The 12,494-nt window shown below is 55.0% G+C and overlaps 1 protein-coding gene across 1 annotated transcript in view; it reads left to right on the forward strand.

Moving 5' to 3' along the window:
- PRKN (parkin RBR E3 ubiquitin protein ligase) overlaps positions 1-12,170 on the forward strand; it is an 869,798-nt gene extending 857,628 nt beyond the window's left edge. Inside the window, exons 11-12 of the mRNA XM_053668746.1 lie at positions 3,864-3,981; positions 9,796-12,170. Of these exons, the coding sequence (XP_053524721.1) occupies positions 3,864-3,981; positions 9,796-9,908 (231 nt within the window). The 3' untranslated portion in view covers positions 9,909-12,170. The remainder of the gene's footprint in view (positions 1-3,863; positions 3,982-9,795) is intronic.
- Positions 12,171-12,494: the final 324 nt, after the last annotated feature.

Raw genomic sequence — 12,494 nt, forward strand, 5'->3', positions numbered from 1 at the left:
GCAACAGTGGGCACAGCGGAGGTTGTCCTCCCCTGGCCCTTGGCTGCCAGAACCGCTCCCTGACGTCACCAGGGCCTTCACCCTTTTGTCCTGCATGTCATATGTCACTGCAGGGCGGGACGAAGAAACTGTAACTACAAGAGCAGGGGCCTGAAATCAGCTCAGCGCCGGAATTCTCCATCTGCCGCTTTCCGGCCGGGTGACCTTGGCTGGGCCCGCGGCCTCTCAGAGCTGTGGTTTCTTCTGCCGCAGCGATGACAAGACCTGCCTTTCTGGGGGGCCGCAGCTGCTGGGAGAGCTAATCTGCACCCCTGACACAGGCGGCGCCCTTGCCAACACGATGGGTGTTGCTGCTGTCTTTTCCATCCTCATCCTAGCCTCCAGCCGCCCCCCGCCCTGCTCCGCACAAAGGGCCAACTCACAGTGTGGCGGACATCGCAGCCGGCCTGGAGACACGGTTCTGCGTTAGCCCACGCCGAAGTCTCGGTCACCAGATAGACGGGGACACCGGCCGCAGGCCAGAGAGCCAACTGCGTGAGCGTCCGAGAGACAGAAGCGCCCCGCCGTTTCCCGGGAAGGAGAGGGAGCTCGGGGTCTACGTTCTGCACAGAACTGCTCTGTGTTCTGTGGGGCAGCACAGTCGTAACCTTCAGGCGTCTAGTGTCTACCACAAAAAAAAAAGCCTTGTCACTTCTGTGTGGGTTGACCTCTAACTTTTCAAGGCTACTGGGCCCCAGTGGGTTGTAGGTGGTAGTCGGCTGCCTCCCCCGGGAGAGGTCGGGTGCCAGTCAGGCAGGTCGATGGGGAACCCCTCTAACATTCCCACGGCCACCGTCCGCCTGTGCCTGAGGGTCCTGCCCTGTGCTTTCTCCTCTCATCTCCGATGTGTGAAGGCAGGCGTCTCCACGAGGTCTGTCCTCAGCAACCTTGCCCCGCGAGTGCTCCAGCAAGGACCCCCAAGGCTTCACCAAGCCCACCCCCACCCCAGGGCTCGTTCCCACCCAGGAGTGGCAGCTGGGACTCCTTAGGCCAGGACAGTCGGGAACGGGACCTGCCTTCTTCCCCCGAGGCAGGAAGTGTGCTCTGCTGCTGAGAAGTGGCATTTGAAAAGCAGGTCTGAAAAGGAAAATGGTCTGTCTGTCTGGTCTGTGAGTGTCCCCATAACGCAGACCCCTGTTATAGGGTCACAGGCTCTTGGACCTTTAACAGAAGAGCTGGAACCTACGGTCACTGAGAGGAAGTCGTTTGTCCCCAAGGGTAAGCGCTGCCGCAGCCTGAACGAACTGGAAGACAAGCATGGCAGATGGCAGATGGCAGAGACTCTCCTCCTCACAGCGTCCTCCTGGGGCTCGTGGCCACAGTGGCCCGCACGTTGTCCCAAGTGACAGGAAGTTCTGGGGCACTTGCAGGTGCTTCTTAGCTGTCACAGTGGCCACTTTGTTTGAACAGAGCAGCCACTGGTCACGTGAGACCCCTGCCCCATAAGGAGCGTCTCCTTTGCAAATAGGGCAGCTACTTAACAGAAAGAATTTGGGTTCAGCCCCTCGCCTGCCCCTGCTGGGTATCAGGATCCTCCTATTCCAGATGACTGCCAGATCAGTGCCTTCATGGGTGTCATTCCTTCACTCCACTGACATGCACGGGTGCCCTCTAGGTGCCAGACGCCAAAGACGCGAGTGACACGGACCTGCTCTTGGCCCTGCATGACTTCACTTTCTACCAGAAATAACAAAACCAGAAATACTAATGACTATACAGCCATTAAATGCTGCAGCTTAGGTATAAGCAGTCACTTACCTCGTCAAACTTCTTTCTTTAAAGACTGAATGACTTGGGCATTTTGCAGGTGAGGAGGCGATAAAAGCTGGGTTCCACATGGAGGGGGAGGATCGCACTCACCAGATTCCACCTCTAACCCAGGCACCTCCCGGCTCCGTGGTCCCTGCAGGGTGGGGACCAAGCCGAGGTCTCGGTTGCTAAGGTCGTCCCTCCAGTCCCTTAGCCGTCACTCTCAACACCTGCTGAGAGGTGATGGGCAGGTGGAGTTCAGGTCTCCAAGTACAAAATCACAGTGCTACAGGCCAGAACCTGCAGGGGAGTACCCCTGGGTGGGGCTTCCAGGCTCCACTTGCCCAGATGTTTGCATTTGATTGGCGCTGAGACTGCTAGGTACCAAGTGAGCAGCCTTGAACCTGGCACTTGACCATCTTACCACTTGGGCCTCATTTGCAACATAAGTTTGCCGTTTGCCCAACTGACTTTTTGGGGTCCTTGCAGGGATCAACTGAAGTCATGGAAATCAAAGTGTGGAAAAGAATGTGCCATGAACTTGGAAAGTAGGACCGGTATTGTGAGTGATTTCAGAGTGTTAGAGGATTTCATGTTTTTTTAAATTTTTTTCACTAATTTATACTTTAAGTCATTTTCAGTAATTTCTTAACTTAAAAATAACTCTGGGAATGTTTTAAAAGGGTCATTATGAGTTAATAAAAGGACTCACATGTTTGCATTAATATTAAAGCATAGAAAAAAATTTTAATATAATAGAGGCTGAGATAGAGGGCTTCTGCTTGGATTAACATTCCACATATATTTCTAGACCACAGGGTTTTTGTACGGAATCCAAACACGTACCAGTTCTTTCTCTGCCCGTCACTCGGTGTGACGTCAGGGGAAGGAGCGCTGTGTCCAAGCGGTCGGCCCGGGGCACAGCACTGCCCGCAGCAGTCCCTTGGAAGTCCCTCCTCCCTCCCGTGGTGAGGATCTGGGAGGGCCAAGTCCTCCGGCACCAGGTGTCCGAGTCCTCCAAACATTTCTGAGACCTTGCCAGGCTATAGGTCCCGATATAACTCGTGTTATCACTCAACACTATGTCAGACACTCATTCGAAGTCTGAAAAAATCAGCCCGCTTCATTCTCCACACCCTTGATGCATTTGGCAGTTTTCACTCCCTTCTATGGGATGAGACCTTTCAGACACGTTCAGGGTTGTTTCCAAAGCACCCATGTGGGTGGAGCTGAGATTTGAACCCGGCAACTGGCTCCAGAGCCCACAGTCTCCACCTCTGCCTATATTCCCAGAACCCGCTGCCCCCTCTCTGTCCCACCCGCTCCATGTCCTGTTCCTGTCCCTGTCACTTCTGCCACAACATTTGGAGTTTCTCATTTTCCAGATGCAAGAATGAAGGATAACGAGATACAGAGCAGGGGTGTCAAACTCATTTTCACCGGGGGTCACATCAGCCTTGCAGTTGCCTTCAGAGGGCCAAATGTAATTTCAGGACTGTGTAAATGTAACTACTCTTTAACCAGAGGCAAGGAGCTCGGCACTGCCACTGGGTAGGGACAAGGTACCGGGCCAGATAAAACAAGGTTCCGGGCCGGATAGAACCAGGTGGAGGGCCTGACTCGGCCCGTGGACCGTGTGTTTGTACCTGTGGTGTAGAAGGAAGTTTAAAAGCAAAGACTTCAGAGTCATGTAGACTGTCCTACTTACCAGCCTTGAAAATTGCGTGACACTTTGAATCCCCGATGTAAAATAAAACTGAGTGTAGTCACCTGCTGAAGCATCTCTCTACTCAAAGTGTTTAAGCTCATTTATCACCTGGCACACATTCCAGGTACCCATTAGGTGATACATACTACAGTTATTCAGAAGAGCAGAAAAGGAGACCCCACCCTGCAAAACTGAGCAAGCTTTCCCAGGCCTGCGAGCCCACCCAAGCCCCGCCCACCACCTGTCCAGTGGGTTTGTGGCCGTGCTTCTTGCCTGAGGCCCTTCCTTCCCTAGGTGTCCCCCGTGCACCTGCCCTTCGCCCCTCGTGCGGAAGTGGATTTCAGCCCCTGTGCTGTTTCGTCCACAGGTCTACAGAGTGGACGAGAAGGCGGCCGAGCAAGCTCGGTGGGAGGAGTCCTCCAAAGAGACGATCAAGCAGACCACCAAGCCCTGCCCCCGCTGCCGGGTGCCCGTGGAGAAGAACGGTGAGTCAGCCGCACACGGGAGGCTCTGCCAACTCTTGTCTGAGCGAGAGCGTCGGGCACATGGCCGCGGCGGCCAGGAGCATGAGCAGGGGCTCGTGGTGGGAGGTGGGGAGGTTGGGGGGGGGCCACTCAGGCGCTTCGGCGGCATCGGCTCAGTATGCATCCCAGCGGTGCCCCATCAGGGTTCTTGTCCCCCTGAGCCGCAAGTCCTCCTGTGTCTAATTGCCCTTATTATTACTTGTTATTAACAATGTTAGACAAGTCGTGCCTGATTAGCTGCTCGTTACTCTAACCAAACTAACGACAAACAAAAAAGACCCTAAGGGCACTGCCCAGGCCACCATTTCCCAAGGTGCACCCCCCGCCACCCTGCACCTTGGTGTCTGGAGACACACAGGGGCAAGGGATGTCACCACGTCAAGTAAATGTGGCAGTCGGCTTCTGCTGTGTCTCCCTGCTGGGCAACAACAACAAAGCCACTAACATGCGCTGAGCACTCACTATGTGCCTGTGCCAAGCTCTTCCCAGCTGTGTGTCAGGCCGTGTGACCCGGAATCACTCCGGGAGGCAACACCCCCCCACGGTGCACTCCAGCAGATGAGAGCATTTCAGGATTCCTGTTGTAAGGAAGTCTGTGGAATTTTGTTAACCAGTTAGTTTCCGGGTTTAGTGGTTGGTTGGTTGGTTTTACTCGTGACAGCGCCTCACACCCCTCTGGACCCTGGAGCACACTCCGGCCACGGTCTCACCTTCCCGGCCCGACCGCACCCCGCCTCTCACTCCTTCATGAAAAGGCCCTTTACGCCCATGTGCTTCTGAACAGGGCCTTTCCTTTGCCTTCTACCAGCCATCTCAGCTGTCAGAATGCGAGTGGCAGGTGCAGGTACTGCTGGGTGAATTGACCCCACCTGTAGTCAGAGTCGCCCGGGAGCAGGTTCCCAGTCTTTGGACACTGTGTCCGCCCAGCTGGTTCTCCCCAGTGATGCTCTGACTGGGGAGGGGGCGGCGTGTCACAGGACAGCCGGGTCCCCTCCCATTCACATGCAGTCACATCTCCTCCCCTTCCAATGCAGGGGGAAGCCACTGTGGCCGTGGGAGACTCGGGAGAGCCCCTCCCAGCTCCAACAGGCACGTGACCCTGTCACAGGCCGAAGGTCGTGGAGAGAGAGCCGCTCGGCCCTGTGGCGGTGCGTCCGGCCTGTGGCCGTGGACTTGGCTCCATGTGCACACTCCCTGCTCTGGCTCCCACGCTGTGTGGTCCTGCGGTCTGTTGGCCGACGTGTGTGGCCCTCCCGGCTCCGTGATGCGTTGTGAAGCCCAAGTGTAGTGGGTGCTCAGAGCATCCTGTGGGCGGCCCCCTCTCAGAGGCCTCGTGGCTCGCAGGCCCTGGTGGCCGCCTGACGCTGTCCACCCCGGACTGGCCAGCCGGCCCAGAGCCGGCAGCCCAGCATCCAAAGTCCCTTTGGCATAAACCATGTTTTCTGGCGTGAGGGACAGGCAGCAGCACTGTCATGGATGAGAAGTACTGGGTTGGCCTGAAAGTCCACTTAGTTTTTTCTGTAAAACAGAAGACATATTTTTCATTTTTATCAATAACTTGATTGATTTGGGTATTTTGAGCATGTGGGCTGTCTTCCACGATTGGCTTCCACGATTGAACACCTTCCAGTGCATCGGACAGCCCCACAGCAGAGGGTTGTTTGGCCAGAATGTCAGTTGTACCAAGAAACTTCGCAAACCACTTGTGACGTGTCAGTCAGTCACGGCACCTTCTCTATACACAGCACAGAAAATTTTTTTGCATTTCTGCTACGTTTTTACCTCTCGTGAAATAGTAAAGCATAATATGCTGAAAATGTTGCCTGTTTTCTTCCATCTTCCATATTAAAATGGCTGCACAAAAATTCACCAATTTTGTTTTTGTAAATGCACACTGATATGACAGCTGTCACGATACAATCTAACAAAATTATTTTGAATGAAGTTAAGGACAGCTAAGCACTACCAGAACCATCTTACAGAAAAAACCAACTGACCTTCTCAGCCAACCCAGTGAAACGAAGCAGCAGGGACTGCCTGCCCCCCGGCCCCCGTGGGCACGGACGGCCCCCCGCTTGGAGGCCGCGAAGAGCCGACTGCGCAGGGTGAGGCTGGGCAGCCACATGAGGGCCAATCGGGGCCCTCGCTCAGCCGAGTCGACTAGATCGTCCTCATCACACAAACACAGGAGTGTGACACGTCCCACAGAGGCAGGAACAGGCTGTCCCAAGCTCTGGGTCGATTGCCTCTAGAAAAAATAATGACGGTTACCCTAGGGCCACCACCACTCATTCGCAGGGAGGGCCGCTCCTCAAGTTAAGTGGGGGGCGGGGCAGGCACCCGCAGGACGAGGGGCAGTGGCGAGAACTGGGAGCTCTCCAGTGTCCCTGGCCGGGCAGGGTGGTGTGGGCAGCAGGAAGCCAGGGACCCTGAGGCCCCTCGGTGTCCCCTGTCACAGGCGTTCGAAGAATGCAAATTAGGTACAGGGTGGGCAAAGTAGGTTCACAGTGGTGAGTCCACAGAGCTGTTTATTCTTGCATTATCATTTATTCTATTGTTTTTCCTACAAACAGCTGGAGGCCTGCTCTTGCCCTACCTGTAGTGAGAGACCACTGTGTTGTCACCAAAGGTCTGGCACTTCGTCTGTGCCCTGGGCCCAGAGAGTGTCTGCCACATAAACAGTGGCTGGATGAAAAGGGGCTAGTGAGGCAGGCAGAACACAAACAGGCATTGTGGTGGCACACAGCAGGCAGGGACAGCAGACAGACCCACAGGCGCAGGGCGCCCCGAGGGGGGCAGTTCCGGGGCCAGGGTGGTGGGGCCGAAGGCTGAGTGGTGGGCAGGACGGAGGGCCCAGGCTCGGCTCCGGGGCGCAGGCAGCCATGGCAGGTAAAGAACCCGGTCCGGTCCGCCTCCGCCTCAGACCACACCGGCAGCCCTGGGAGACGGAGAGGAAGGAGAGGATTTCCTCCTCCAGTTATCTCTTTGAAATATGTGATATGCTATTGATTGAAAACCCTAATTTTCCCCTAGAAATTTTTGACCTCTGAACTGAAAAGCTGGAACTTTAGGTTTATTACTGATAGTCTAGGCTGTTGGGAAGTGTGTCTCCAATCGAACAAAAGCAGGCCCTTCTGGCAGGCGAAGCTAGTTTCGCCGTCTAGTCCTCAACCCTGTTTCCTAGTCAGCCGACCCCAGAAAGCAGTTCCTCCTTCAGCAGAGCTGCAGTGACGAGGGCTAACTCTCCACACTTGCTCCTGTAATCCCCTACAAGTTCCGGAAGTTTCTTCCTTCTCTTGGGAAAGGAGAGGGCTCACTGTCCCTGCTCCCCTTCCATTTTTACAGCCGGACTCGTAATAAAATAATAAAACTGACCCGAGCCCAGGTTAACCAGAGGAAAACCAGCCCACCCCCCACACACAGCAAGTTCACGCCGCGGTGCTGGGGTCACAGAACGAGGCCCAGAGAAACGATCCAGCCTCCCATGCGTGTTATACTGTTCGATGCTTTCATCAGGCACTTTCTACACTTTTCGGACAACGTAACGACCCCCGTGTGAGACACTCACAGGGCAGAGATAGTCAGGCTTTTCCGCCAGCAGTGTGGGCAGGTCTGGGCTCCGGCAGCAAACCCAGAAAGGCAACAGGCTTGGGTCGGTCTCAGGGTTTGTTCACTGTTGTGAGAGGCTGTCTCTTAGTTGCTGGGCGCAGGGAAGACACCTGCCACGGAGGTTCGTTTCCTGCGTCTCTGGGGACAGAGGAGGGTCCCAGAGCGCCTGCTGCTTCTCACTCGATTGTAGTTGAAAATTATCTCCATGCCCTTGTGGGGTACCTCGGGGCAGGCTGTCCCGGGCCCTGGCGCACACAGACCAGGTTCTGGTCCCATTCCTCAGTGCGCGTTTGTGGCCGGCTAAACGTGCCTCCAGGTTGTTCGAGAGCTTCTTCTCTCATCAAGTCTAGTGGAGGGGTGCTGGCCGGACCACGGCGCTGGCCCAGCTGCTCGAGGTTTGAGGGTGGGTCCGCAGGCAGAATTCTCTAAGGGGGGAGCCGTGTTTTTTCACTTAAATATCCACAAATGCGGCAAAGTCATCACAGCTTCTTGCTCCACTTACTTAGCAGCTGCCGCCCCGGCTGCTTCTGGTACCGCGACGTCCAGCACGTTGCTTTGTGTCTGTTCCGCACGAGGAGGGAAGGCAGCGAGGCCCACAGATGTGCTTTCTCCACATTTCCTTTCTTCTGATTCTGCACCACCGCCGCCATTCCTGTTTCCATAATGAAGTGATGCTGGCGGTCTCTAGCCGTGAGGGTTTGATAGGAAAGGAAACCCCCTCAGAGCTCCATGTAGCATCACTTCAGGGTTTCACTGAGCTGGAGTCTGTTCCCGAGGACTCTCTGTGATACCGCAGAGGAGCCTGAGTGAGTCCCGGCATCACATCACTTCACTCACTAACTACATGCGTGCCAAGCATTGCGTGTTGACAATGACAGGACCCTGGAATCGTGTGACCCAAAATGGGAAACACTGAGGTACAGGTGACCTAAGTGGGTTTTTTGCTCTATTTTCCACATGTTTGCAGTTTTTAAATGACCCTTCACACAAACCAAAAAAAGGATAGAAGTCTGGAGTTGTAAATGCTCTTACATTATCCTAACAATTATTCTAACACAAATGCCTTTCGTCACATGATCATAAATATTTCAAACGAGTGGAAGTGCTTGTGCCAAGTTTCTCATAATAAAAATGAGGCAGGACCGAAGCAATTACGTGGAAAATTGGGCAAGGAAAAATGCCTTAACAAGGTAATTGGTACCAGTGAAGAATGGGGCTCATCTGATGTCAGGTGGGAGCTGGGCCTCCGCCTGGAGCACCTGGGAAATCAGGGCGAGCCCCTTCCCCATGGGGAGCTCAGGCCAGGCCTCCCGTCTGTCACTGGGCCTCCTGTCTGTCACTGGGCCTCCTGTCCGTCACTCGGCCTCCCGTCCATCACTGGGCCTCCTGTCTGTCACTCGGCCTGCTGTCCGAATCCCAGCAGGGGGAGATGGCTGCGTTTGATACAAGTCCCCGCATAAGGTGCCTCCTCCTGTCCAGGGGGTGCTGCTCTGGGACAGCAGGGACATTGAGGTCCCAAAGATCCCAGTGAAATCTCGGGCTTTGCCCTTGACCTTGAGAAAAGTCTGCACCCAAGTTCCCCTCCTGTCTCACAGGTGCTTTTCAGGAGTGAATGAGATGATCCCTGAGGAGCAGCCGGCACTGTCCTTAGTTTCTTCCTGTTCTCATCTTAAATAACGTTCCGTGTGGCGTTAAGGAGCATAGTCCCTATTAAATTTCTAATACCGCCGTCCCAACTCCTGTTTTACACATCTTGCCAAGCCAAGCACCCCTGAAGGCAAGAGGAAATTCACTCAGAGCGTGCATGTCCGTTGGTGCCTGTTCCATATTAAATGGTTAAGTATTAATATAGATGTACACTATTAATCTGAGCAGACTCTTAAAGAGGCCTGGGTCCTGCCGCCGAAACACGGTGCCCCTGTCTCTGAACCCGCCTTGGGGGAAGTCGGTGAGCTCAGAGGCACACGGGCCTCTGTCCCTGATGGACCTGGCGCTCTGTCCCCAGGGCCGCCACTCGAGTGCTTCATGCTTTCTGATCTGTTCTCCTCAGCCCCGATGCCGCCCCTGGGGCCCACGGGGCAGCGCCCTTGGGGAGCCATGTCCAGGACAGTTGCGGGTGTGGGGACGGGCGCCTGCCAACACCACACCCGTGTCCTCTGTCCGCAGGAGGATGCATGCACATGAAGTGCCCGCAGCCCCAGTGCCAGCTGGACTGGTGCTGGCACTGCGGCTGCGAGTGGAGCCGCACCTGCATGGGCGACCACTGGTTCGACGTGTAGCCACCGCGGGCGCCGCCATCGGGCTGGGAGCACGGCCGCCTGCCTGCGTCGGCGACTCTCCCTTTCTCCACATACGTGCACATGCACACGCAGGCTCATGCAAACAGATGCACACCGCACACATGTACACACCCACACATGCACATGCACACACATATAATATGTGTGCGTGCCCACATACAAGTACACATATATACATTATGCTCACATGTGCAGGAGCATATGAGCACATGTGTGTTCGCATGTGTGCCCACAGGCACCCAATTCTTTCCAAAAGCACAAAAGCAGCACAGGAGTGGCCCGGCCTCCCTTCCACCGTCCCCATGGGAACCAGCAGAACTGGCCGTGAGGCCAGCGAGACGCTGTCTCAGCAGCACGCACACCAGAGCACAGAGGAAGTGCCGCCCCTCTCTCGAGAGACTGTCACCCTTGAGTGAACTCAAGGCAGGCTGCAGAACCACAGAGAGCAGTTTCTCAGGTTTAATTTCCTGCGTTTGACCTTCAGCCCATGCTGGGAAGCAGCCACTGTGGCGGCGGGAAGCCGTTCTGCGGGTCTGTTTCAGTGCTTCCCCGAGATCCGTGGCGGTGGACTCTCAGAATGCTCTTCCCCCCTCTACGGCCGGTGCTCCGCTCTGCATTCTCACAGGCCATCGCTTCCCAAGGAACCACCAGCAACGGTCAGGGCCCTGCGTTTGTCCCTTTGCTACCTTTATCGACGCACTGACGGAATAGCAACCTTGCATAAATCAGCTTGCCAACGAAGTGAGAGGTCACGAGAGTTCATTTGAATGTTGCGTGTTTACATTGCCGGGCAGAAATCAAAACTTAATGTACTTTCATTCGACTTATTTGCCACTTTCGAAATTGTTTTTCTGAAAATATTACCAAATCTGTCATTTGATTACAAGCGTTCATTTTGCAGCGTCGAGAATAAGCTAATTACATGTGACTTCGCTGTAAATCTAGCGGACGAGGCCCCCGGGAAGGAGCGATTTTAGCGGTGGTTTCGTTGTGATTCTCAGGGTTAACCAGAGTAGAGTGCTGGCCGTCAGACAGACTCCTCCGGGAGGGTGCGCTCCAGGACCTTCGAAATGCAGCTGTACGTTCCCGCTCTTTCTGCAAACCCACAGGCCCCCCGCCTGCAGAGCTGGGGGCCCCTCCCAGGGACACCCTCCGCCCCAAGGCAGTGGACCCACACTGGGACATTTCCTTGTGTTAGCATGGGCCGGAGCAGAGTGCTGATCAAGGCTTCTTTCCTTGTTTTCATGTTTTTCTTCCTTTTTTTTTTTTGAGGCGCTCGCAGCACATCAAACAGGCATGTTGATGCGACGTACAGCCAGCCCTACTTTGTGCAGCTCAGGCCGCACACGCACACCTATGACCACTGTCTTCTCGGGTGGGTGGTGACGTCACCGAGTGCACGGTGAGTCCACTTGCACGTGGGGTCCCTTTGCATTCAGGGGCCTGGACATGAGAAAACCAGCAGCAGGTCTCCTTTCCTGGAAGTGGCTCCAGGAATCCTGCTGCAGGAGAGAGAGGGGGCGACCTCAGGGCATGTCCCCGGGACATCTGCCCGTGTCTCCCCAACCTGGGACAGGATGGGGAGGAGCCCCCACCCCCAGGCTGCCAGACTCAGTCAGGAAGCCTGCAGGGTGGGCACAGATAATGGGGAGCTGAGGTTCGGGAGTGGGAGACAGAGGGAGGCCCCACTAGCCAGTGTTCACACTCAGTTTGAACCCACTCTGGGCCTGACGTGCGTTCCCGACAATCCCAGTAGACAGCAGCGGCTCCCTGCCCCAGCGGGGCTTGGGGCTTCACAGCCTCCAGGGCCCTGGGTTCCGCGGTGCTGCTGCTGCTGCCGCTGCCGCTGCCGCTGCCGCCTCGGTGCAGACAGGCAGGGTGGGGCAGGCGTGCCTCGGCCACACTCAGGCGTGGTCAGCATCCCCAGGCCTCTGCTCCTTTCCTGGTGGCTCTTTCTTTTGTTTGGTTTTTTTTTGTTTTTTTTGTTTTAGAATAGAAAACTGATTCTTAAAACATGTTAAAGGGAAGACAGCCACTATAAGTGAATGTAAGTCACAAACTACTGTAAATGAACTTGTCTGAGTGTGAATGGCATCTCAAACTGTGAGCATAGCCAAAGAATAAAAATAAACGATTTGCTGAAGAATCTCTATTTTTCTCTGAAACGCATAAAGCAATACTTGACAGTTAGGCTTAAGGCTGTATTTGAATTGTCAATAAAAGCATCAGAAAAGCTTTTGACTCTGTCTTGGAAGATGTCTTTTTCCTAAACTCTGGTGGTGTGGGAGGGAAGTCCGAAAGCCCCCTGAGGCCCCAAGAGAGGGCCCCGGTGGGGTGACCACCACTTTCATCTCGACTCTGAGCTCCAGAAAGACCATGGATGTTTTTCTTTTTAAAATAATGTAGTTTCTGTCCTGGCTGGTGTGGCTCAGTGGATTGAGCATCAACCTGCAGACCAAAAGGTTGCCAGTTCGATTCCCAGTCAGGGCACATGCCTGGGTTGCGGGCCAGGTCCCCAGTAGGAGGCGTGCAAGAGGCAACCACACAGTGACGTTTCCAGCTCTC

The sequence above is a fragment of the Artibeus jamaicensis genome, unplaced genomic scaffold (assembly GCF_021234435.1).
Source record: "Artibeus jamaicensis isolate MK-2021 breed Jamaican fruit bat unplaced genomic scaffold, CSHL_Jam_final contig_497, whole genome shotgun sequence".
NCBI classification, from domain to species: domain Eukaryota; kingdom Metazoa; phylum Chordata; class Mammalia; order Chiroptera; family Phyllostomidae; genus Artibeus; species Artibeus jamaicensis.